General features: G+C 43.2%; 2 protein-coding genes across 3 annotated transcripts in view; both read left to right on the top strand.

The window, feature by feature from the left end:
* Positions 1-17,942, top strand: part of rasa3 (RAS p21 protein activator 3) — a 179,622-nt gene extending 161,680 nt beyond the window's left edge. For both annotated transcript variants that reach the window (XM_048532325.2, XM_048532326.2), the window contains exons 15-24: positions 1,461-1,567; positions 2,932-3,009; positions 3,756-3,833; positions 4,151-4,224; positions 9,218-9,324; positions 10,240-10,322; positions 11,754-11,962; positions 12,987-13,090; positions 15,123-15,306; positions 16,335-17,942. In XM_048532325.2, coding sequence (XP_048388282.1) covers positions 1,461-1,567; positions 2,932-3,009; positions 3,756-3,833; positions 4,151-4,224; positions 9,218-9,324; positions 10,240-10,322; positions 11,754-11,962; positions 12,987-13,090; positions 15,123-15,306; positions 16,335-16,410 — 1,100 coding nt within the window. In that variant the 3' untranslated portion in view covers positions 16,411-17,942. The remainder of the gene's footprint in view (positions 1-1,460; positions 1,568-2,931; positions 3,010-3,755; positions 3,834-4,150; positions 4,225-9,217; positions 9,325-10,239; positions 10,323-11,753; positions 11,963-12,986; positions 13,091-15,122; positions 15,307-16,334) is intronic.
* A 4,307-nt stretch (positions 17,943-22,249) lies between these two features.
* Positions 22,250-26,077, top strand: part of pros1 (protein S) — a 66,342-nt gene continuing 62,514 nt past the window's right edge. The window contains exon 1 of the mRNA XM_059646449.1: positions 22,250-22,443. Within this exon, the coding sequence (XP_059502432.1) occupies positions 22,383-22,443 (61 nt within the window). The 5' untranslated portion in view covers positions 22,250-22,382. The remainder of the gene's footprint in view (positions 22,444-26,077) is intronic.

The following is a 26,077-nucleotide window of genomic DNA, read 5'->3' as shown; positions in this document are numbered from 1 at the left end:
AATGCACAGTGATAGCAGTGTGTACCATTAACAAAATGCGTTTCAGCAACTCACCCTGGCTCCTTCAGCAGCACCTTCTAAACCCGCGACCACTTTCACCAAGCAAGACAAGGGCAGCAGATACATGGGAATGCGGTCACTTACAAGGTACCCTGTAAGAAGTGTGATATCCTGGTTTGGAATTATATCCCCCTTTCCTTCACTGTTGTGGGATCAGATTCTCGAATTCCCTCCCTAACAGCACTGTGTGAGTACCCATACCACATAGACTGTGATAGTTCAAGAATGCAGCTCACCAACACATTCTAAACAACAATTAGGGATGGGCAATAAATGTTTAGCTTTGCCAGCAATCCCAGCACCCTATGACTGAATTAAGAAAGACCTTCAGCCGATTGTTGAGTTTACATTGAACTTGTATCAAATCATGGCTCTACCTCTCTAGGTACCTTAGTTAGGCCAGATTTGGAGCATTGGGCACAGTTCTGGTCTGCATGTTAGAAATGGCATCATGAGCCAGTGGAGGAGGTGCAGAGAAGATTTACAAGGATGTGTCAAAAAAGATGTTTAATCAGAGAGTGGTGGGACTGTGGAAATTGCTACCACAGGATAGAGGTGACTGGATATAAGCAGAAGTTATATAAATGCATCAGGTATGCCGATAGACTGAAATGACATAGAGACAGAGGAGGGTCATGTGGAGCAGACAGAGCAGTATGGATTGTTTGGACTGAATAGCCAGTCTGGCTGTAGAGTCAATATAACTAGATACATAGAAGTCTGTTTATTCTTCTTCATCCTCACTGTCACAGTAATTGAATTAGATGTAAAGGTTTTTTTGTATGTGTTGAAAGGAACTCTCTGTGTCCTGGCCTATATTCCACCCTCAAAAATATCACATTGGAAGAGTTTAGCTGGTGCCTTGTGTGGTATTTTTACATAACTACAACTGCATTCCAGGAAACCGTGAACTAGGAATAAAAACAACCACTCACATTTATATAGCACCTTTGATGTTATGAAATATCCCCAGGGGCTCCACAGCCAAAAACTGCAGAAGATGACATTAAGGCAATGGGTCCAAAAGATTGGTCAAAGACATCGCTCTTAAGCAGCATCTTGAAGGAAGTGAGAGAGAGAGGTGGGAAGGTTTAGGAAGGGAATTTTGTAACTTAGGGCCCAGGCAGCCGAAGGCACAACTTCTCATGGTCAATAACTAAAATTAGGTTTGCCCAAAAGGCTGAAATTCAGGGAGCACAGAGATACTGGCATGTTGTGAGAGGGAATTTGGTGTATTTGCCAGAAGGGAAAGTTTGTAGTCAGTGAGGCTGCAGTGTACAATTAGCAGATAAAACACAATAGCTGCTGTGTTGGTTTCTTGTTCTTGAATCCCCTTGTATGAATCCAAGCACAATTATTGAAGAAGATGAGAATTTCACCTGGATTTATTACTTTTCTAGGTGACGCTGATGTGAGGTACACAGCTGTAAGCAGCTTTATTTTCCTGCGATTCTTTGCTCCAGCCATTCTTTCACCTAATTTGTTCCAACTTTACCCTCACCATCCGGTAAGTACAAAATGTGGACTTTGTCACCATGTAGAACAAACACGTTCAGGAGCTGAACACATGCTATAGTTAGGACTCATTCTCTGTGAAATAGGGTACAAAAGGGCAAACAAACAGAAAGAGGAAAATGTTAGCATCACACAATGGCCTCATTCACAGCACTGGTCCGTGTGGCATATAGGAGGCTTTCAGTACTGGTTTTACACAGTCTCATTAGTTTCTGAAGCTTACCGTATTTTGCATGTCTTTTTATATTTGAATATTGCTGAAAAAACAGGAGATTGGCTGTAAAGGTTTTCATCTTGCATCCATCAAGACAGGTACAACATATACAAATATTCACACATAGGGACCTGTCCTCTACGTGCGAGCAGAACACATTCAGCATTGCACCTTTTTTCCATCAAACAAGAGCGGGATCAGTAATGCCTTGATGTAGTCTCCGTGGGCAACATCCAACTAATCTGCACCCTTTCCCCATACAATGTAAATAGTTGTTCACCTTGAAATTTGGCATTCTTGAATCTGTCCTGATGAGTGCAAAAGGAAAAGCTTTTACAGCACGTCCCTCCTTTCTCAAATTCTGTACTGCCAAGTGACCTTTGGTCATTGTTCAGTATTTCTCCAGCTCTTCTGAATGATTTAATTTTGATCACTCATTATGACAAAGCATCCTATACTCTGTTAACTCAAGGTGGCAGTTGACGCTCAGTTGATAACACTTTCAACCCCGTACCAGATGGTCCTGAGTTTGAGATGAAACTCCAAAGATTTGATCACAGAATGCATGCTCCCTGAGAGAAAGGTGCATTGTCAGATATGCAGCTTTCTGATAAAAACTTTAAACAGAAACCTCATCCTCTTTCTTGGGTACACATAAAGTATCCCACAGGCATGACTTTGAAGTCTTTCTCTATGTCCTGGCCAATGTTGATTTCCTCAATCAACACAATTAAAACCGATTATTTGGTCAAACATTTCATTGCAACATGGTGTAAGATATTTCTCTGCCATGTTTACCTGTATTTAACTGATATAAAATGATTCTGTTCAAGCTGTTGAAAAGAGTTCTTGGGTGGAACGAGTAACTTTGAACATATGGATCTCATGCTGTCCACTACAGGAGGTTTTCCTCATTGTCTCATTATCTGTCTCTGCCATAGACTCATAGATAGAGATTGATCACTGTGTCAACAATACATTATCAGAGGGAAGCTAACTACATTAAAGTAATGGCCACCAAAGTCATCTCCTTTACCCATACAGGATTTGTATTCATATGTAGTTGAGTTTTTGCTGCTGTGGTTTTCTGCCCTTTGTAAATCCTCATCACGAGTTCTGACTGATTTCTTCTTTTCTGCTAGGATCCATTAACGGCGCGGACACTGACCCTGGTATCAAAGACCATCCAGACTTTGGGTAGCTTATCCAAATCCAAGTCTGTAAGTCCTCTGACTTACCTACTCTGCACTTTAATAAGTGAATGAACAATATTTTACTCTAATAGTAATAATAAAGTTGCCATTGTTCCAAAGGATCATAGAGCTACTCACTTCTTAGAGACAGATGAGTGATGGTGAGTTTAACCTGAGGGTCACCACGCCTCAGGTGCAGGGTTAGGGATAGGGTGAGTTTCAGAAGGTGGGATTTTCACAGTAGCCCCATCTGATGTGGGAATTGAATCCGCACTGTTGGTGTCAATCTGCGTCACAAACCAGCCGTCAAGCCAACTGAGCTAACCAACCCCCAGCACCCTGATCCTTGACAGGGCAGTGAACCAAACCCATGCTTCCAGCACCTTTTCAATTTGAAGCTTTTCACAGTATTTTCTCTTAAATACAAGTGACAACAAATAATTCAATTCAATTTCAATTTAAAACTCCAACTGGTAATTCGGGATGTCTTAACAAATGTTTCAATGCTGCTAGCATTGGTGTAGTAATCTCAGAAATATTTGGAAAACACTGTTTAGTTCTGTTGGTAAATTGAGTTTCTTTGATATTTGTGATTTGTTGCATATATTTAGAAAGTAAAAAGAGATTTGTCCATTCTCCTGTCTGTTCAGTGCCTGAATGAAGCTGTTGCAAGTGTACAGGACGAAGGATAAGCAAGCACGGAGAGAATTCTGACTTCATTTTGTTTTGTTTTTTTTTAAAGATGTTTCTGTTTTCTTTTATTTAATCTGTAGGCAAGTTTCAAAGAATCCTACATGGCCACATTCTATGAGCACTTTAATGAGCAGAAATACACTGAAGCTGTAAGAAATGTAAGTGTCTTCTGGCGATGAGCATTCCCTTCTTCACATTTTATGGATTGGGTTTAGGTTTGTGATGGGGCTTTGGGTATCAGGCTTGTTTTAGGGATTGGGGCTTAGGATTTATGGTTTGTGCTTGTGACTAAACAGAAGGAAACAACAATGTATTTAAAGCTGTTTTGGTTATGGTCGGTGGAGGGGCAGATGAGTGGGTTTTGTTACAGTTTGTTGGAGGCACAAAGATTTAAGTAGAGGCATAGTAAGTGAGTAATATTCTTTATCTAAATAGACGCAAGTCACTTTATTACCACATTTCTATTTGAATGAAGTTCCTAGATTTAATCTCCTCATCTGGAAGGAAGGACCATAAGAGCATTGAGCAACCCATTGTATTAAAGGAAGGGTGAGTTTCTGTATCCTCCCATTTTCATTTACAAACATTTTACTGCTCTGTATGTTCACGCCATGTTTGTTCCTATCCATCTTTAATAAGAGTATTTAGGATTTTGTTGGCCCCATCAGTCTTCACATGAAATAAATGTAGTTGTGTCCAATTTACAGATAAATGCAAAGCATTGTACTTTGGTAAAACAAACGAGGGCAGGATGTATGCAATTAAAAGGAGGGCCTTGGGTAGTGGTATAGAACAGAGAGATCTAGGGGATCAGGTACATAATTCTTTGAAGTGTATATCACAGGTAAAAAGGGCGGCTAAGAAGCTGTTTAGCATGCTTTGCTTCATAGCTCAGACTTTTGAGTAGAGGAGTTGGTACGTCATATTAAGGTACAGGATGTTGGTGAGGCCTCTTCTGGAGTACTGTGTCCAATCCTGGTTGCCCCGTTAGAGGAAGGATATTAATAAGCTGGAGAGGGTTTGGAAAATATTTACCAAGATATTCCTGGGAATGGAGGGTTTGAGTTATAACAAGAGACTGGATAGGCTGGGACTTTATTTACTGGAGCATAGGAGGTTGAAGAGTGACCTTACAGGGGGTTATAAAATTATGAGGGGTACAGTTTAGGTGAATAAAAGGTGTATTTTCCTTAGGGTGGGATTTCAAGAGCAGGGGCATTTTTTAAGGTGAGAGGAGAAGAGTTTAAAAAAGATATGGGGGATAATTTCTTGACACAGAGTTTTGTGTGTGTGTGTGTCGAACTTCCACAGGAACTGGTGGATGCAGGATCAGTCACAATGTTGGAAAAACACTTAGGTAAATTCATGAATAAGAGATGTTTGGAGGGATATGTGAATAACTTCTGGGCCATTCTGCCACGAGAAACAGTTTCTAGTTTCTTAGTTATTCCAACAAAACCCCTCAAGATTTGGAACATCTGTGTGAAATCTTAGAGTATTTTCTTAATATTTCTGCCGGCCTGTTTTTCTATTGTCTGTCCTACTGCTCCTGTCCCAGCATTTCTGCTCATATCTACTTGCACCCGAGCACATATGCAGTTTGACCTTTTTGTGTTCTTGGCGGTTGGTAAAGCATTTCATGAACATGTCAGTGTTTAACACAAGTCAATTGAACAGTGGTAACTGTAGTTTTTGCAACAGCTGTAGAGCAACAGTGTGCTATGGTGTTAGCAAGTCAATCAACATCCACACTGGATGTGTTTAGATTTCAAGTTCCAAAAGCAAAGAAATAAAGTTGATGAAAATAGATGAGGATGCAACTAATGATATATTACTGCACGTTATTAAAATAAATTGCCAAAGGTATCTGTTCAATTTAATTATTCTATCGATAAAATAAAGCTGTTCAGTCTTCCTTTGCCTGTCCTGCCACTCAATGACATTGGGGGTGACATATGATCTCACTGCATATACTCTTGTATGCTCTATATACCTTAGCTTAACAAAAGTCTTATCAATCTTTTCTTTATATCGACAATTGATTTATCATTAATTGCCATTTGTGGAAGAGAATTCCAACTTCTACTGCCCTATGTTTCCTAATTTCGCTCCTGAAAAGTCTGGTCCTAATTTTTGTGTTGCCCATCCAAGTCTGAGACTCCCTAACCAGCAGAAATTGTCTTCCTCAATCTACCCTGTTTGCTCTGCTAAATATATTGAAAGATTTGATGAAATCACCTGTCAGCTTTCTAAATTCTAGCACTTCAATGACACACTATTGTGTCTGTGTGTTCCTTCCCTGCTCAGAGTCGAAATTGTTCATAAACAAAAACAAAGTTGTTGGAAAAACTCAGCAGGTCTGGCAGCATCTATGAAGGGAAAAACAGGGTTAACATTTCGGGTCTGGTGACCGTTCCTCAGACCTGGTCCGTTCTGAGGAAGGGTCACCGGACCCTAAATGTTAACTCTGTTTTTTCCTTCACACATGCTGCCAGACCTGCTGAGCTTTTCCAGCAGCTTTGTTTTTCTTCCTGATTTCCTGCATCCGCAGTTCTTTTGGTTTTTCCAATTTGTTCATGCTCGGCATATTTTATCTGCTCTATCAGTTTCTGTTGCCTTTCAATTTTTATTTAAAATCTCTTCGTTATTGGTTCTTGGTCTCTCCTTGTGGACCAGTCAATTATTGATGACTACCTTGTTATAATATCTTCTAGTTTTGATTGTCCCCACATTTTTTCCAGTCTATCCTAATGAACTCCTTCAGAATTTTAAGTTTCTGAATCAGGTCAACCCTTAAATCTCACTTTTCCGCAGAAAAGAGATCCTGTCTGTTCATTCTGTCCTGCTGTAAATATTACTCTCGAGTCCCTGCTGTTGTCATTTCCTTCACATGCGCGAAGTTTTCTTCTCTATCTGTTACCATTAGACTTTCTAATTGAATTCCTGGCTGCAGTTACATGGACCATAAAAGATATTGCAAAGAAAGTTGGTGGTACCAGCCTGTTGAGGTGAGATGCATTGCAGTTGCTGTTTAAGATATTGCATGCTGATTTTTAATCCCTGTTAAGATTAAAGGTGCAGAGAATAAAGAGTGGATATTCCACCCGTACCCTTAACAGCCCACAATTCTCTCCTCTGACAGAGTTGAGTGAGGTGGAGATTAGACAATGGAGAGCCAAGTTACAAGGGAGAGCAGAAACTTCATACATAGAACCTTTGAACTCCTTGAAGATTGTGCTTTATTGATTGTGCAGTAAGATGAGAAGGCTTCATTTTGGGTAATATTAGCAGCATTGACCTAGCCAAACTCTATCGCAAGAGGTCAAACTTCATTCTTAAATTACACAATAATCAAGGTATAATATATATTTTTTTTAATTGATGGGATGGGAGCATCACTGGCAAGTCCAACAATTATTGCTCATTCCTAATTGCCCTTGAGAAGTTGGGGTGAACTGGCTTTTTGAACAACTGCAGTTCATGAGGCGTAAGAAAGGGGTTTTGCAGATTTGGACCCACTAACATTGATGGGACAATGTCAAAAATTGTGGTGTAGTAATCTCAGAAATATTTAGAAAACACTGTTTAGTTCTGTTGGTAAATTGAGTTTCTTTGATATTTGTGATTTGTTGCATATATTTAGAAAGTAAAAAGAGATTTGTCCATTCTCCTGTCTGTTCAGTGCCTAAATGAAGCTGTTACAAGTGTACAGGACGAAGGATAAGCAAGCATGGAAAGAATTCTGACTTCATTTTGTTCTTATCTTTTGGAAGAAATGGGAGTAAACATGGTACATGGCCTCCTCCTCCAGAGGTCCACAGACTCACAGATGCCAGTCTTTAGCCTTTTTGATTCATTCCATGAGACCAAGGAATGGTTAGAGACACTGGATACTGTAAAGACTGTGGGCCCTGACAATAAAGACTGCGGGCCCTGGCAACGTTCTAGCAATGGTACTGAAGGCTTGTGCTCCCGAACCTGCTGAGCCTATAGCCCAGCTGTTCCAGCATCTCCGATACAGGCATCTACCTGACAATGTCGAAAATTGCCCAGTAATACCCTGTACCCAAAAGACAGGGCAAATCCAATCTGGCCACTTATCTTCTCATGTATCTACTCTCAATCATCACAAAGTGACTGAAGATGTCATAAACAGTGCCATTAAGCAGCACCTGGTTAGCAATAATCTGCTCAATAATGCTCAGTTTGTGTTCCACCAGAGTCACTGAGCGCTTGACCACCTGCAGTCCTGGTTCAAGCATGAAAAGAGCTGATTTCCAGAGGTGAGCTGAGTGAGACTGCCCTTGATATCATGGTCTTTCCTGACCGAGTGTTGCATCAAGGAGGCCTAGCAAAGCTGGAGTCCATCAGAAGCAGGCAGAAAACTCTGCTGGTTGAAGTCAGACTTGGCACAAAGAAAGATGGTTGTGACAATATCCAGGTTTGGGCTAACAAGTGGCAAAAAATATTTGTGCTATACAGTTGCCGGGCAATGACTGTATCCAACAAGAGAAAATCTAACCATTGACTTTCAATAGCATTACCTTCACCGCATCTCCCACTGTCAAAATCCTGGGGATTACGACTGATCAGAAGCTGAACTGGTATAGCCGTACAAGGACCGTGGTTAAGCGAGGGGACAGAGGTTATCAATTCTGCACTGAGTAATCCCTCTCCTGACTCTCAAAGCTTGTTCACTATTTACAATGCACAAATCAGGGGTGAGCTAGAATACTTCACACTTGCCTGGAAGAATGGAGCTCCAACAACACTCAAGAAACTTGACACAATCCAGGAAAAAGCAGCCTGCTTGATTGGCACCACATCAACAAGCATCTACCCCCACCCACCCCACCGACACCCAGTAGCAGCAGTGTGTACAATCTACAAGATGCACTGCAGAAATTCACCAAGGCTCCTTAGACAGCACCTTCCAAACCCATGACCACTTCTTTCTTGAAGCATGAGGGCAGCAGATACATGGGAACACTACTACCCCACGAAGCCATTCATCATCCTGCCCTGGAAACATATCGCCATTAATTCAGTGTGTTTGGCTAAAACTCTGGAACTTCTAACAGTATTGTGAGTCAACCCACGCCAAATGGACTTCAGCAGCTCAAGCAGACAGCTCACCACCAACTTCTCAAGGGCAGTTAGGAACAGGCACTAAATGTTGGCCCGACAGCAATGTCAACATCCCATTAATGAATGAGAAAGACACAGTACAATCACATTGACCCTGCAAATTTAGTAAAGAGTTCTGTGAATCTTGTTAGTGTTAATGACTGTAAGCCAGTCAAAACAGAGAGAGGGCATTTTCCAGTGCTTGTCTTCCATAGGTTGTTGTGTTATTTTTATTCATTCATGGGATGTGTTCTGTGAAAGATAATCATTTGCAGAACAAAGTGCCCTTTCAATACTTTCTCCCAGGTCACTCCGTCATTGACTATTCTCAGAGTGTTTTACTTCCTGCCTGATGTACTTTCTTGGTGACTGTAAAGATGACCTTCCTGACTAACACTGATGGTTTTCTATTTAGGTTTATGATCAAGAGAGCCCAAGGAAGAAATCGCTTTGGTATCAAGAACTTTAAGAAGAGGTGGTTCCGACTCAGTAATCACGAGTTCACCTATCACAAGCACAAAGGTGGCCCATCACACAATTTTCCTTTCCTGACCAAGAGAATTAATGTCATGCAAGGATAACATATTCCTTGTTAGTCATGTTCCACGCCGCTATGCCTCCTAACTGCGTTACTGCCAGTTGTCCAGTTGTACATTCATGTGTCTGACTCCAATGGCCATCCTCTGTTGTTGGTCAAGTGTGCATGCTTTTTAGTCTTATGATTAAGTCATTTAAACAATTTCTCACCCATCACTGACAAACTGTTCCCTAGAAACTTTCAACGTGGCCTTACTGCTGAGGGCGAAATGTACCTACTAATAAAAATTAGTTTGCATTGTCCGTCCCTCACGTGTGGACTTCACATGCCCACAGCACCTCACCACAGTTTATTTGCCACTCCCTACTAACTCTGGTCATGTAATGACATGCAGAGTAAAGAGGTCATTAACATTAGGAAGGGGTTCAATAGGGTAGATGTAGAGAAGATGTTTCTACTTCTGGACAAGACCAACACCATGACACTTCAATACAGTATGGATAGTCACCAATAAATCCAATGCTTTGCCCGGAGATTGGTAAGAATGTGGAACTCACCATCTATTGGAGTGTTTGAGGTGAATAGTGTATATGCAACCAAAGGGAAAGAAGATAAATACATGAAGGAACAAGGAATAGAAAGATACATTAATGCTAGAATTAGGTGAAGAGTGGTGAAAGGAATTTGCTTGGAGCATAAACACCAGCGTGGATCAAATGGGCTGAATGGACTATTTCTGAGCTGGATAGTCATTGTAATTTGTTGTGAGTTTGATCAGTTACATTGTGATATAGTGAATGAACTTAACCAGGCTTCCCAGGACCTGTGAATGACTTGGGTTTTGATTTCAATCCGTGGGCAGCAGAATAAATTAATCTTTTTCCCAATTGTCTTTTCAGGTGATCACCCTTTGTATAATATTCCAATTGAAAATATTCTTGCGGTCGAAAAACTGGAGGAAGAATCTTTCAAAATGAAAAATGTGAGTTAAATGTAATGAAATTACAGACGTTATGGAAGAATTGGTTAAAATTATGGAAAGCTGGGGCAGACTGATTGTAAACAGATTGTTTCCAATCATTAAGAGGTCACCAGTGATGGGGTCAAAGGTACAATCACATCTACGTTCTTCATATAGCACCTTACGCATTGGAAAGCACCACAGGACACTTCACAGCACTGTAAATCAGACAAAAATTAACACTTGAACCAAAGAAGCAGAAATCGGGATGAGAAACCAAAATCTCTACCAACAAGAGAGGTTTTAAGGGTGATCTTAAGAGATGGAGAGAGAGAAGGCAAAGTGGAAAGGTTTAGGGAGGAAAGTCCAGAGCCTGGAATCCAGACAGCTTAACATCTGGCATTCTAGAATCCCTACAGTGTGGAAACAGGCCATTTGGCCCATTGAGATGACATCAACCTTCCAAAGAGCAACCCACCCAACCCCACCCCATCCCCGCATTCTCCATGGCTAATCCACCTAGCCTGCACACCCCTGGACACTGTGGGCAATTTAGCATTACCAATCCAAACCTGCACGTCTTTGGACTGTGGGAGGAAACCGGAGCCGCTGGAGGATATCCACGCATGCGTGGGGAGAATGTGCAAACTCCAAACAGACAGTTGCCCGAGGGTGGACTCAAACCCAGGTCCCTGGCACTGACGAAATAGTGCTAACCACTGAGCCACCATACCAGTCGTGAGGCAATTAGAATCAGGAATATAGAATAGAATTAGATGAAAGTAGAAATCTTGGAGAGTTGCGGGGGTGCAAGAGGTATCTGAGTGAATGGAGACAAGATCAAACTATGGGTGAAATTTTAATACCAGGGAAGTTTTTGCACCAGTATAAGTCAGTGAGATGCCGGGTGAGCAGGACCTGAAGGAGTCCTGGGACAATGTCAGGAGAGGAGCGAAGCTGGGAGGCCAGCAAAGAGTGCAATGGTATGGTTATGTCTTGAGATCACAAAAGCAAAAACGTTAATTTCTGAAGCAGTTAATGGGAAACAAGTGCAGAGCTGGGAATATTATGGACATCGAAGTAGAGGTTTTGGTTATGGAGTCAGTTTGGGGTCAGAAATTCAGCTCTGCATCAAATGGAACACTAAGTTTGTGAACAATCTGGTTTGACTGAAGACTGTAATCAGGTGGCAGGATGCAGACAGTGTTCAATTAAGAAGGGGGGGGGCACTGAAAATAATGGCTCCAGCCATCACCATGTTTAATTGGGAAATAATTCCAGTTAATCTGGGACTGATGTTGTTCCTCTCTTGCGGAATGAGCTTTCCTAATCACAGGACAAAACCACACTCAGCCAGCTGAGTTTCAGAAAATCTAGGAATGTTAGTCTCAAACATTGTTGAGCTTTGGTTCAAACCAGAGTTTAACCATTATTTTGTGATGTTTAATTCAGATGTTTCAAGTTATTCAGCCAGAGAGAGCACTGTACATTCAGGCCAACAACTGTGTGGAGGCAAAAGACTGGATCGACATCTTGACTAAAGTTAGTCAATGCAACAAGAAGCGATTGACCACGTACCATCCTTCTGCCTATCTCAATGGCCATTGGTTATGCTGTAAGACAAGTTCAGACACCGCCCCAGGCTGTACTCCTTGTACAGGGTAAGGGTTGTTGCACCTTATGCTGGTGATCAGCAGTTTGTAATGAACAGCACTGCAGCATCGGATAGAGAGTACTCACAGAGGGAAATGACGAGGTGCAATCCAGGATTCTCCTACCCTTCAGCTGCAAAACAAAGAATTTTCCAGTTAAGAAGGTCATTTGGCTCATTGTGACAGAGTTGTAAAGAATGATCCATGAGTTCTGTTGCTCTGCCTCACACTAAGGCTTTTCAAAGATTTCCTTTATCACATTTTTATGCTCTCTCTTCCTTGTTAAAAAAAATCCTGCATTCTGCTGCCTTTACTGTTTCTAGTTTAACCTTTGATATCCTATCACCATTAGCATTTAAAATAATTTTACCTAACCTGTTACTTTTATCCGTACAATAACTTTATACCCTCTACTTATTTTCTCACATACCAGTGGAACTAATTTTGCCATTTACTTCACTAAAACCTCTCCGTCAGTCCTTTTCTAAACCTCTCTTGAATAGAAAGAGCTCCAATTTCATTGTCTAAGTAAAATACATGATTTATGAATATAGCCAGGGCCCTACAGACCCTCTGTTCTGCCCTAACATTCAAAATAATCATGGCTGATCGTTGGACTTAACTCCCCTTTCCCACATTAACCCTTTATTGATTGACTCCTAAGTGACCAAAAATTTATTTGTCTCGATCTTGAAAAATACGCAATGACTATCCCTTCTGCATGAAGATATTTCTTCTCATCTTAATCCGAAATGGCAAATCCTTGACCCTGAGACTTGACTCCTGGTTTTAGACACTCCATCCATTGGAGCACCCAGCCTGTTTAGCCACTTTTTATCTCTGGAGCCTCTTGGCACTGAAAATCCCAGTGAATCTCCAGTGTGTATGATCTCCAGGATTTTGACAGTTATTTCCAAGCTGCCCAAAAATGAGCTGAGTGTTCTCGTTGCAGAGGGATGCCCAGAATTAACTTAAATTAATTGCAAAGATGAGAATGCTGTGTGATTGAAGTGATCTTTCTGGTTCTGTGCAGTGGACTACCAGCTAACATCCAGCTCGATGTGGATGGCGACAGGGAGACTGAGCACATATATTCACTCTACAACAACTACAGGACTAAGTTAGAGAAGCTACAAGGTGAAGTATATGCAAACTCTTGGAAGTATCATTAAAAGGATACAAGAAGTTGAAGCTTGTGATAATGGGAATTGCAGATGCTGGAGAATCCAAGATAACAAAGTGTGAGGCTGGATGAACACAGCAGGCCAAGCAGCATCTCAGGAGCACGAAAGCTGACGTTTCGGGCCTAGACCCGAAACGTCAGCTTTTGTGCTCCTGAGATGCTGCTTGGCCTGCTGTGTTCATCCAGCTTCACACTTTGTTATCTAAGAAGTTGAAGCTTTTTGCTTTGCACTCATCAGGACTAGTACAGGAGAAATAGACTTGTGGGGAAAAAAAAGACACCATTTTATTCGTTGTGAGAGAGGTGCTGATTAGTTGGGCCGTTGGTCGCAATAGAGGTGCAGCAAGAATGGTTAACTGTCAATCCTAATTCACAGAGCTGGCAGGTAGATTCAGATTGATCAGGGTGTTTCCATGGGAATGCAGCAAGGATTGACTGTCTCTGTGACCCCTTTTACTGAAAAAGGAGAAATTAAAATACAAATTCCTTTCTGTCTATATAAGACGCAAAAATGTGTCACACTGCAGCCTTGCCAGATGATCTTAAAATGGTTTCTGGTGTAACTCTTAGCCCAGGCTGGATTAAATGGTTTCCAGTAGCAGAACTATACGTCATTTTGGGTACACTTTCCTGACACTTGCAAGCATGGGTTGGCATGCTACCCACTGTAAATGGTGATGTGAGTGGATGTGTTGGATATGGTCCACTAGTCACTGGGACATGCTGCCTACATGCTTGGCATCACAATGGCACTGAACATGTAATCTCCAAGTTCCTGCCACGCCAGTGAACGGTTGCTCTAGGGACCATGTAGGTAAGAGCTTCCAAATGGATCCCGCAACTAATCAAATCTTCATAATGTCCCTCACAAGCAGTAATTGATTAAAAGTGTAAAATTAATCACTGATCCACAACCAGTTAACAATGTAAAATGAAGATGCTGTTATACAGGTAGAGCATGTTGGTCAGAATATTCTGCACAGCTGTATAAGCATATGAGAAAATGGCTGTTTCAAAGAACTGTTTGATGCCAATGTAATTGCCAATGAAATGTGACATTTTTAATTGAAAATATGGCATTGATTTCTATTGGATCCATAGGGCAAAATAGGAAATTATTAAATCACTGTTACAGAAGGAAAGTGTGTTGGGCTGTCCATCAAAGGGCATTGGGAGGGATGAGTGGAGAACAGCATGCCAAGGGATCCAAAGAAAGGGATGGCAAATGAGGTGTGATGGAAGTGGAGAGTGATCTGATAAGCAGAACAGAGAGTGGGGCAGTGAATTTCAGGTATGGGCTGGGACTGCCTATATACCTGTGGCCTCCGGCCAGCCAGGGGGTGCTGCTCCCCTATGTCCTACTGGCAATGACGGCTGGTGGCTGCAGCAGGTCGTCACGGTGGGGGCTGGAATGGGGAAGGGTGTGCTCCCTGGTACAGCATGGGGAGATAAATTGGAAAGCGGGCCCTCAGGAGAGCAAGAGGTTGTGCCAAAAAAAGGGCAGTTGGGTCAGATACTGTCCATTGTAAACAACACTAAAGATGAACTGGTGATACCCAACTGAAGTTCAGACCCCAGTATCTTAATAATGTTAAAGCAAACCATTGTTAAGTGGGGCATTGTTAAATATGGAGTGCCTATGGTTTTTTGGCTAATTTTTTTTTAAGTTTAGCCATTGTCTCTGCACCCATCAAACTCTGATTTCTTGGACATTCTTGATTTCCTTTGGTGATCATGCCTACAACTGTCTGGTCCTCTACTCTGGAATTCCTTCTCTAAAATTATCCACTTCTCCTTAAGGAAGACATTGCTTGAGACCTGCCTGTTTCCCTTTCCTAATATTTCACCCTGTGACTGTGTCAACTGTATCTGACAGTGCTTCTTTGAATTGCCCTGGGGACATGTTACTGTGTTAAAGATGCTGTAGAAATTCAAGTAGCTGTTCTGTTTCTTAAATTAATCACCTCGTGTTTCCCCCATTATCAGAGGCGTGTGGCAGCAAGTCTGTGTATGATGGTCCGGAGCAGGAGGAATATTCATCATTCATCATTGATGATCCTCAAGAGACATATAAAGTGTCAAAGCAGATTTTAGCTGCTGTACAAACCCTGGAATTGCAGCATGCTCAGTATACGAAGAATAAGTTCAAGAGGACCAAGTATGGCAGCCAGTAAGAGTTGCATCTTCTTCAAATTCTTCCTTCCTACACCAACCCATCCCTTCAAAAATTTGTTGAATTGGATAGGATGGGAAGAGACTATTGTGGAACATAAACAGTTGGATTGAGCGGCCTGATACCTGGGCTGTAAACACATTCCTGCTCCCACATTGTCATCCTGTGATTCATCAATCACACATGGACATCAACAGGAACGTGGATCGTGCCTTTATTTTGGGGGCGATACATGTCAACCACCTGTGAAAATAGGGTGAATGGGCAAGTCCCATTTCTACCCCCCCACTCCCCAGTGACAGATTTCCATTACTTTTTGACTGAAGAGTTGCAGCCTGTGAAGGAACAGGTAGAATCATGGAATGATAAAGATGGAAGGCATTAATTCATTTTAACTGTTTCAGCTATTTGAAAGAGCTATCAGATTTGCCCCACTCCCGTTCTCTTTTTCCATAGACCTATTCTCCTTTTCAGGTATTTCTCCATCTTCCTTCTAGAGGTTACTGTTGAATCAGCCTGCACCACCCTGACAGGTAGCCCATTCCATGTCACCTCCAATTCCCTTGTGAATTACTTAAATCTGTGTCCTCTGGATACCAACCCTCCTGTCACTGCATGTAGTTTCTTCTTATTTACTTTATCAAACTCTTCATGAATTTGAATGCCTATTAAATCGCTACTTAACTTTTCTGCTGGAAGGGCAGTTCTCCAGACTCTTCATATGACGGAAGCCCAGCATCTCTGAAACCAATCTAGTAAATCGCCTCTGCACCTTACCATCCTTTCTAAAGGCCTTTGGTTGGAATATTGGACACAATACTCCAGCTGAGATCCATCCAGTGTTTCCTAAACATTTAGCTAACCTTGTTTTTGCATTCACTGTCCCCATTTATAAATGTCTATACATCCTAACAGCCTCATAGCCAGCTATAAAGTTTAGTGAATTTAGATGGCGACTATCTCAACTGTGTGACAAACAGTACTGGCAAGTCAATTGAAACCTGCATGTTGTTTTCTTTTCCTAGGGAGCATCCAATTGGTGATAAGTCTCTTCAGTGTTACATAAGTCAAAACTCAGGATCTTCAACCAATTCCGTGTGACTAACTGCCTTAAGAAAGACCTGAGGATGCCAAGAGTATTATTTTATAGCTGAAGGTGCTGGTTATTTAGCAACCGCAGACTGAAAATGAGGTTTAAAGCGCAGAACATAATTCGTAAGATATGTACAGATTTGGGACATTCAACTTACACACTTTCCTTATGATCTTAACAATATCTTCACAGACAGTTAGTGTGCACTTTAGTCATTTGATGGTACCAGAGACTAGCTATTTGCCTTTTAAGGCAACTATTTTATTACCTGCTTCAGGGAGTGATCAGTTCAATGATCATTGAAAGTGAACCAATCTTCAAGCAACTCCATTGTAATGCTGTGTGGCTCCAAACAGAGCTGAGTATTCAAGTAAGGAAGCAATAGAATCTCACCAGCTGCAAGCACACAAGAGGGAACTCTGATAACATCACCAGACAAGAGGCCAGGACAGAAAGGGAGCTTCCTGACCTCTATCCCACCTAAGGGAGAGGTGGTGTCTGAGTCTCAGTACAGCCTTGCAAATATACCCTTTGGACATGTCAACATCAGTTAGTATTCAGCCCACTTCCCTGCAGGGCGACAGGAAAGACATCCATTAACCGTACAATTTCCTGAATCATACCCCAAATCGCTCCTCTCCCCTCCTGGATTGAGGATTCTGTTTATAGCGAGAGGAGCCCAGTGTTACCACAGTGTCTGATCCATCGAGCTCACGGGCACTGCTGTCTTCTACAGTTGGTGCCAGTGTGTGTATGTGAGGCCTATGTGCACCATGAGTCCTGTCTCAATGATTATTGATTTGAGTCACTCAGGCTGAATCTTTTATCTGTAGTTGGAAGAAAAGACTCTGTGCCATTTCTCTGTTGTATTGTATGTGCAGTTTATAAAGCCCTCAGATTTGAGTATACTGTGCCAAGGGTGTAAACAGGAGTGGTACTACAGTCCACCTGACACAATATAATGACTGAAGGTGCAGTGATCTTGCACTGATGCATTCCTATTCAGGGCTATGCAAAATGGAGTGTTATTCACACACAGTGGAAGAAGTCACTTGTTAGCACCATCACTAATGACAGTTATAGAGTTAGGACCCAGGCATTCTGCTGTGGCATATGTACTGACCCCATGCCTCCTGCTTCAGTTTTAACAGAAAGCAGGACTGAAATCTTCATTTGTAATCGTATTTTTATCTAAAGGAATGGAAAAAGATCACAATTGTAGGTAGACCAAATTCCTTTGACGTTGCAAGGAGTTGTCCGTTATTATGTATCTGTTTTTTAACGGAATCACTGTCCTAGTGATAGAATTGGTTTATTGTGTTTTAGAAAAATTTTGAATAAATTGTATTGTAGGTAGGATTCCTGACGCGCTAAAAGGAAAATGGATTGAGAAGTGTTTAACTCTATGGAGAATGTCCAATTGACCTGCCCGCTGAACGGACTCTCCTTGAACGCTTGCAACCTAACACTTTACCTGTGATGCTAATCGGACTCCTTGCATTTTTATCTGCCAAATAAAAATCACAATTTTTTAACAGCCGTCTGCTCTTGTTTTTAACACAACTGGGTGAAATATTCCAAAGGGAAAGGGGTAAATGAGAGTCTAATTAGGGAAGTACAGCAATGAAGACAAATCATGGAGTGAAAACTGTCCATCCCAGAATGGGGCGTGGACCTGAGTGACATGCATCATCGAACAGTTCTGAATATGTTATGCTTTTCCTCCAAGTGAACTTCACATTTTCCAACTATTAGAGAAAAAAGGATTTGATTGGTGCCTGTCAGGATCTCTGGACACACTATAGCATTTTACAGACATTTTACATAAAAGTGCTTTGGCAGTGTAGTCACTGCTGCAATACGAGAACAGTGTACATAGCAAGATCCCACAGTCAGTGGTAAGATAAATGCTTGATAATGTTTTTGTGATGCCAGCTGAAAGATAATTATGATCCAGAGTGGTGGATCGAATTCCCTTGCTCTTTAAAACAGTGCCATGTGAGCATTTTACATCCACTTAAGGGAGGAATGGGACCCCATTTAATATTTCATTCAAAAGACAACACCTCTGCAGTTTACTACTCCCTCAGTGCTGCACTTAGGTTTGAGATGGCCAAAAAGGCTCGAGTCGTTGGTGTGTAATCTGCCAATCTATAAAATTGGCCCTTGTTGCTGTAATTTCCAAGTGAATGTATCCATGACACCACAGCAGAAGGTTACCCATTGTGAGTGTGTGTATGTGTTTGTTAGCTGCTACAGGGTCAATTTCTCTTTGTCTACTGTTCATTCTCAACTCTCTGTCTCCATCCCATCAATGAATTGCCCTCTGTATATTCTGTATATTGGTGTCAAGTTGTGAACGAATCAGAATTTTTGTGAACAGAACACTGAGTAGCCTCAATTAATGTTATTCTCTTTGCACTGACTCTACCATCTCAGCTGCTCAAGTTACACCTGTCCCGGCAATGCCTGGAAGGATAATAGCCATCATCAGCCTCTTTGTCCCTGTCTCAGCCTCATAGCAGTTGAGACATTAACTATGATTGGTGAGCATTTCTCTACGAGTTGTCATGCCAGCCATCATAAAACTCAGAGAGGCTCAAATTTCAGCTGCTTGTTATTCCCTCCTGTTTTACATCCACTTAAGGGAGGAACTGGGATCCCATTTAATATTTCATTCAAAGGTTTTCCAACTATCTCTTGATGACATACGATGACTCTGAGTTCTCCAAGGTACTGAATTCAAAATCATGCTAATTACTTTCAAAACCTTTTGCATTCTCATCCTCCTTCATCTCTGTGCAACCTCTTCCAATCTTGCACCTCCTCCTGCACTCTTCAATTCCCCCACAGCCTCCAATACTCACCCACACCTTGCAACGCTCCTGTATCACACCCTCAATCATCTTCTATGTTTTCGAATCCACTCACTTCTCTATCCAACCTTCTTCTCCTTCCTCAACTTTTAATTCTATCATCCCACCCTTGAATTTTTTCAGTCATTTTCGTTCCCTCTTACATTGCATCCTATATTCTGGAACACCCTCTCTAAATCCCATTCCTTTCCAGTGTTCTGTCTCAATTCCAAAATCTCCAATGCCATTTTCCCTACACCTTGGCTTTGTGTCACTCCTTCTCCCTGTTCATTACACCTGTTACATTTCTTCCATTAAGGACACTATATGAATGCAAGTTGGTTTGAAGGAGGTACAAGAACGGGACTTTGTCTGAGTCAGAATGAAGGCACTACTCCCAACCTGAGGTGCTCACCCACAAATGATGCAATTAATGTCAAGGTTTTTAGTGGATAAAATGCCACGATTCATCCAATTCACTTCAAAGTTATAGAATCATGGAAAGATGCTGTCAGATAGTCAGATACTTTAGAGAGTTTTAAGTGACTCTTGGATAGGCATATGGAGGATAGTAAAATGCAGGGTATGCAGGGTAGTTTGATCTTAGTAGGATAATAGGTTGGCACAACATCATGGGCCGAAGGGCCTGCACTGTGCTCTACTGTTTTATGTTCTTATATGCAGCACATTCAGTCCATCATTCCTGTGCTGGCTATTTGGACGAACTGTTCAATTTATGCCAGCCCTCTGCTGCTTCCCCATTTTCCCCCCTTCAAGTCATCGTCCAATTATCCCATCCTAGTAGCCACATGGGATGTTATTGGGTTGTTGACTGATTATGGCTATTAATCCCTTATCAATTAATCTCCACCAGACCCATCAAGAAGGCAATGAAACCCCCCCCAGTGGTGGAAAGCTTTGGGAATGTTCAGGTTCTTCATTGCTTTTTCTGTGTTTGGAAGCCCCCCAATAATATCACTCTCCAGGCTTCTCCATTCCTCCCATTCATACCCAGGTGGGATTTCCTTGAATGAAAATAATTGGCAAAAGAACCAAATGAGAGATAAATGTCTTTGCACAACATGGTTGGAGTCCCAAGGAAGGTGAAAGTGATGTTGAAGGTTGGGGAGAGATCTTCAGAGCTTAGAAACTTGATGCCTGAGGACAGAGTGAAGGGAAGCAGGGAAAGCACAAGAAGCCAGCTGGAAAAGCAGAGATATCTTAAGATGGTTGTGAGACTGAAGTTGATTACAAAGATAGGAAGGGAAAGGCCATAGAAAGATATAAAGATAAACAATATAATATAATGATATGGCCAGACAATATAGATTAGCAAGCACAAGGATGATTACTGAACGTGCTAGTGTCAACAGGCAACAGAGTTTTGAATAAGTGAAATTGTGAAGTATAACAGAGGTGAACGTAGATGGTCTTTGTGATGGACACACGCACATAGATATATGCAGGTACTCTCAGAGACGCAATCCAATACAAACACACAGATATATGCAAATAATCTCAGAGATGCAATCCAATACACATACACAGATATATGCGGATACTCTCACGAGATGCAATCCAAAACACACACACAGATATATGCAGATAATCTGAGATGCAATCCAACTAACACACACACAGATATACGCAGATAATCTCAGAGATGCAATCCAACACACACACATATACGCAGATACTCTCAGAGATGCAATCCAATATACACAGATATATACGGACACTCTCAGAGATGCAATCCAATATACACACACAGACACATGCAGATAAACTCAGAGATACATTCCAACACACACACGCACACAGATATATGCAAATAATCTGAGATGCAATCCAATACACACACAGACGGTGATACTCTCACGAGACACAATCCAATACACACAGATATACGCAGATAATCTCAGAGATGCAATCCAACTAACACACACACAGATATACGCAGATAATCTCAGAGATGCAATCCAACACACACATATATGCAGATACTCTCAGAGATGCAATCCAACACGCATGCGCGCACACACACACATACACATACATGCAGATACTGTCAGAGATGCAATCCAATATACACAGATATATACGGACACTCTCAGAGATGCAATCCAATATACACACACAGACACATGCAGATAAACTCAGAGATACATTCCAACACACACACACACAGATATATGCAAATAATCTGAGATGCAATCCAATACACACACATACGCTGATACTCTCACGAGACGCAATCCAATACACACAGATATACGCAGATAATCTCGGAGATGCAATCCAACACACACACACAGATATTCGCAGATACTCTCAGAGATGCAATCCAACACGCGCGCGCGCGCACACACACACAGATATTCGCAGATACTCTCAGAGATGCAATCCAATACACACACAGACACATGCAGGTACACTCAGATGCATTCCAACACACACACACACACACACAGATACATGTAAATAATCTCAGGGATGTATTCCAATATACACATGTACAAATATACGCAGATACTCTCAAGCAATGCAATCCAATACACACACACACACACACACACACATATAAGCAGATACCCTCAGAGATGCAATCCAACACGCAGATACATAGATACTCTGAGATGCAATCCAACACACACAGGTACATGCAGATACTCTCAGAGATGCAATCCAACACTCACACACACAGATCTGCAGATAATCTCTGAGATGCATTCCAATACACACACGTACCGATATACGCAGATTTTCTCAGAGATGCAATCCAACGCATACACACAGATATATGCAGATACTCTGAGAGATGCAATCTAACACACAGATATGTGCAGATACTCTCAGAGAAGTAATCGAACACACACACACACAGATATACGCAGACAATTTCAGAGATGCAATCCAACTCAGACAGACACACTCCCACGTTTCCTTTCTGGCTGAGCTGGACTCTGATTCGAGCAAGATTGGAAGCCTCTCCTCCCAGCTCCCTCCCCCGGCCCTCCTCCATCCCGGGGCAGTTTTAGATCACTGACCCCTGGGCCAGGTCGGAAAGAGCCCGCGGGATCCCGGATTGTGTGGGGACGCTGCTGTCCCTCTCTCAGCCTCTCGCCATGGCCAGGACGCCCTACTGCGTAGCGCTGCTTTGCTTAGCGCTGTCCCAGGCGGTATCCTGTGAGTATCATTGCGCTGTGTCTCCGAGAATCCCTCTCTACCCAGCCCCCAACTCCTCCTCCAGCATTTCCCGGAGCCACCGCAATCCTATTGTTTTTGTTTGTTTGTTTTGGTGCATTACATCCACCAAAAGCTTCACAGCAGGGCCGGCAGCTGCTGGCCGGGTTATTAAGCGTGTTAGTAACCAGTCACAGATTAATGTTGCGGTTTCAAATCCCTTTTAGATTCGATGTTCCGCAACTAACTGCACAAAACTGGAAGCAATCGACCAGTTTGTAACATCTCACACACACTCTCTCTCTCATATCCTGTTTAATCAGGGGGCAACTGAAGGCCAAGAAAGCGACAATCTTTCAATACTAGACAACAAAGTGAGAGGCTGGATGAACACAGCAGGCCAAGCAGCATCTCAGGAGCACAAAAGCTGACGTTTCGGGCCTAGACCCTTCATCAGAGAGGGGGATGGGGTGAGGGTTCTGGAATAAATAGGGAGAGAGGGGGAGGCGGACTGAAGATGGAGAGAAATGAAGATAGGTGGAGAGTATAGGTGGGGAGGTAGGGAGGGGATAGGTCAGTCCAGGGAAGATGGACAGGTCAAGGAGGTGGGATGAGGGTAGTAGGTAGATGGGGGTACGGCTTGGGGTGGGAGGAAGGGATGGGTGAGAGGAAGAACAGGTGAGGGGGGCGGAGATAGGTTGGACTGGTTTTGGGATGCACTGGGTGGAGGGGAAGAGCTGGGCTGGTTGTGTGGTGCAATGGGGGGAGGGGACGAACTGGGCTGGTTTAGGGATGCAGTAGGGGAAGGGGAGATTTTGAAACTGGTGAAGTCCACATTGATACCAATAGGCTGCAGGGTTCCCGGGCGCAATAATTCCATCCCCTATTCCCAATTCCTCCGCCTCCGCCGCAACTGCTCCCACGACAAGACATGCCACTCCCGCACATCCCAGATGTCCAAATTCTTCAAGGACCGCAACTTTCCCCCCACAGTGATCGAGAACGCCCTCGACCGCGTCCCCCATATTTCCCGCAACACGTCTCTCACACCCCGCCCCCGCCACAACCACCCAAAGAGGATCCCCCTCGTTCTCACACACCACCCCAAAAACCTCCGGATACAACGCATCATCCTCGACACTTCCGCCATCTACAATCCGACCCCACCACCCAAGACATTTTTCCATCCCCACCCCTGTCTGCTTTCCGGAGAGACCACTCTCTCCGTGACTCCCTTGTTCGCTCCACACTGCCCTCCAACCCCACCACATCTGGCACCTTCCCCTGCAACCGCAGGAAATGCTACACTTGCCCCCACACCTCCCCCCTCACCCCCATCCCAGGCCCCAAGATGACGTTCCACATTAAGCAGAGGTTCACCTGCACATCTGCCAATGTGGTATACTGTATCCACTGTACCCGGTGTGGCTTCCTCTACATTGGGGAAACCAAGCGGAGGCTTGGAGACCGCTTTGCAGAACACGTCCGCTCAGTTCGCAACAAACTACTGCACCTCCCAGTCGCAAACCATTTCCACTCCCCCTCCCATTCTTTAGATGACATGTCCATCATGGGCCTCCTGCAGTGCCACAATGATGCCACCCGAAGGTTGCAGGAACAGCAACTCATATTCCGCCTGGGAACCCTGCAGCCTAATGGTATCAATGTGGGCTTCACCAGTTTCAAAATCTCCCCTTCCCCAACTGCATCCCTAAACCAGCCCAGTTCGTCCCCTCCCCCCACTGCAACACACAACCAGCCCAGCTCCTCCACTCCACCCACTGCATCCCAAAACCAGTCCAACCTGTCTCTGCCTCCCTAACCTGTTCTTCCTCTCACCCATCCCTTCCTCCCACCCCAAGCCGCACCCCCATCTACCTACTAACCTCATCTCACCTCCTTGACCTGTCCGTCTTCCCTGGACTGACCTATCCCCTCCCTACCTCCCCACCTATACTCTCTCCACCTATCTTCTTTACTCTCCATCTTCGGTCCGCCTCCCCCTCTCTCCCTATTTATTCCAGTTCCCTCTCCCCATCCCCCTCTCTGATGAAGGGTCTAGGCCCGAAACGTCAGCTTTTGTGCTCCTGAGATGCTGCTTGGCCTGCTGTGTTCATCCAGCCTCACATTTTGTTGTCTTGGATTCTCCAGCATCTGCAGTTCCCATTATCTCTGATACTAATCTTTCAATACTGAAAGGTGCAGCTGATCGTGACCTGCGTTTTCTACAATACAGCGCCCGCTGCCCTCGCTCGATTTGTTGCAAATTTGTATTTTTTTTACATTTTCCCACATGACCGTCTCATTCAAGCAACAGCCATGGCTACAAATGAAACCTTGTGGGGGCCATTCTGGGTGAAAGGGCTAGTTGGTCATTCAGATCTCCCAACCCAACCCACCAAGAAGCTCCCTAGCCAAACAGTGTTGTGCTCTTAGACGTTACTATCCTGGTTTTCAAATCCCTCCCAAGCCAATCTGCCTCTCCCCTATCACTGTAACCTCATGGAGACCCACAGCTCTCTGCATTCAGAGATAATGGGAACTGCAGATGCTGGAGAATCCGAGATAACAAAGTGTAAGGCTGGATGAACACAGCAGGCCAAGCGGCATCTCAGGAGCACAGAAGCTGACGTTTTGGGCCTAGACCCAATCTGGCCTTTTGAGCATCCCACGATTTCCACGGCTCCCTCATTGGTGACTGGCCTGGCCCCAAGCTCTAGAATTTCCTCTCCAAACGTCTCAGCCTTTCTCTTGCCCCCTTTAAGGACTCCTTAAAATCAGACTCACCATTAGTCATTTATTCTAATACCTCTGCATACCTTGAGGTGAAGATAATGTTCCAGTGGAGCACCTTGGGAAGATTTGCTATGTTAAAAACACTATGTAAATGCAGCATGGTGGTACAGTGGTTAGCACTGCTGCCTCAGAGCACCAGGGACCCTGGTTCAATTCCAGCCTTGGGCGACTGTCTGTATGGAGTATGCACGTTCTCCCTGTGTTTGTGTGGGTTTCCTGCAGGTGCTCCGGTTTCCTCCCACAGTCCAGATGTGCAGGCTATGTGGGTTGGCCATGCTAAATTGCCTGGAGTGTTTGGGGATGTGTAGCTTACATGGATTATAGAGGGGTGAGTGCACTGAGTTCGGTATGGACTTATTGGGCTGAAGGCCCTGTTTCCACACTGTAGGGATCCTCTGATTGCAAGTCAGTATTTTTTCTTTCGGTACAAACAGCAGTTCACAAGAGATTAAGGACAGAAATGCCATCAGAACAGTAGCAGAAATTAAAGTCACAGAGTTCTGTGTTCACAAGATAGAATCAGTTTAAGAAAGTTGTTTTGTACTCTTCCCCCATCCTACCTTCCATTTTACTTGCTCTGCCAGGCCTGGGAGCTCAGTGTCAGTGTTAACAACTCCATGACTGCCTCTGACATATTCTACAGCCACCTCACGCTCTCTGGAACTAGCACTTTCCAATGTCGCTACATGCATCCAACACCAAGACCACAAACTCCATCAGCGAACTGCAGTCTCTCCAACCATGCCTCCTCCTTCGATTCTTAAACGACATCAGCATCTCACCATTTTCTTCTGTACTGAGAGCTGGAAGTAGAAGTGGGAGGTAAAATCGAATGGGAAGA

The sequence above is a fragment of the Stegostoma tigrinum genome, chromosome 6 (assembly GCF_030684315.1).
Source record: "Stegostoma tigrinum isolate sSteTig4 chromosome 6, sSteTig4.hap1, whole genome shotgun sequence".
Taxonomy (NCBI): Eukaryota; Metazoa; Chordata; class Chondrichthyes; order Orectolobiformes; family Stegostomatidae; genus Stegostoma; species Stegostoma tigrinum.
This window is presented reverse-complemented; position numbering and strand designations above follow the sequence as displayed.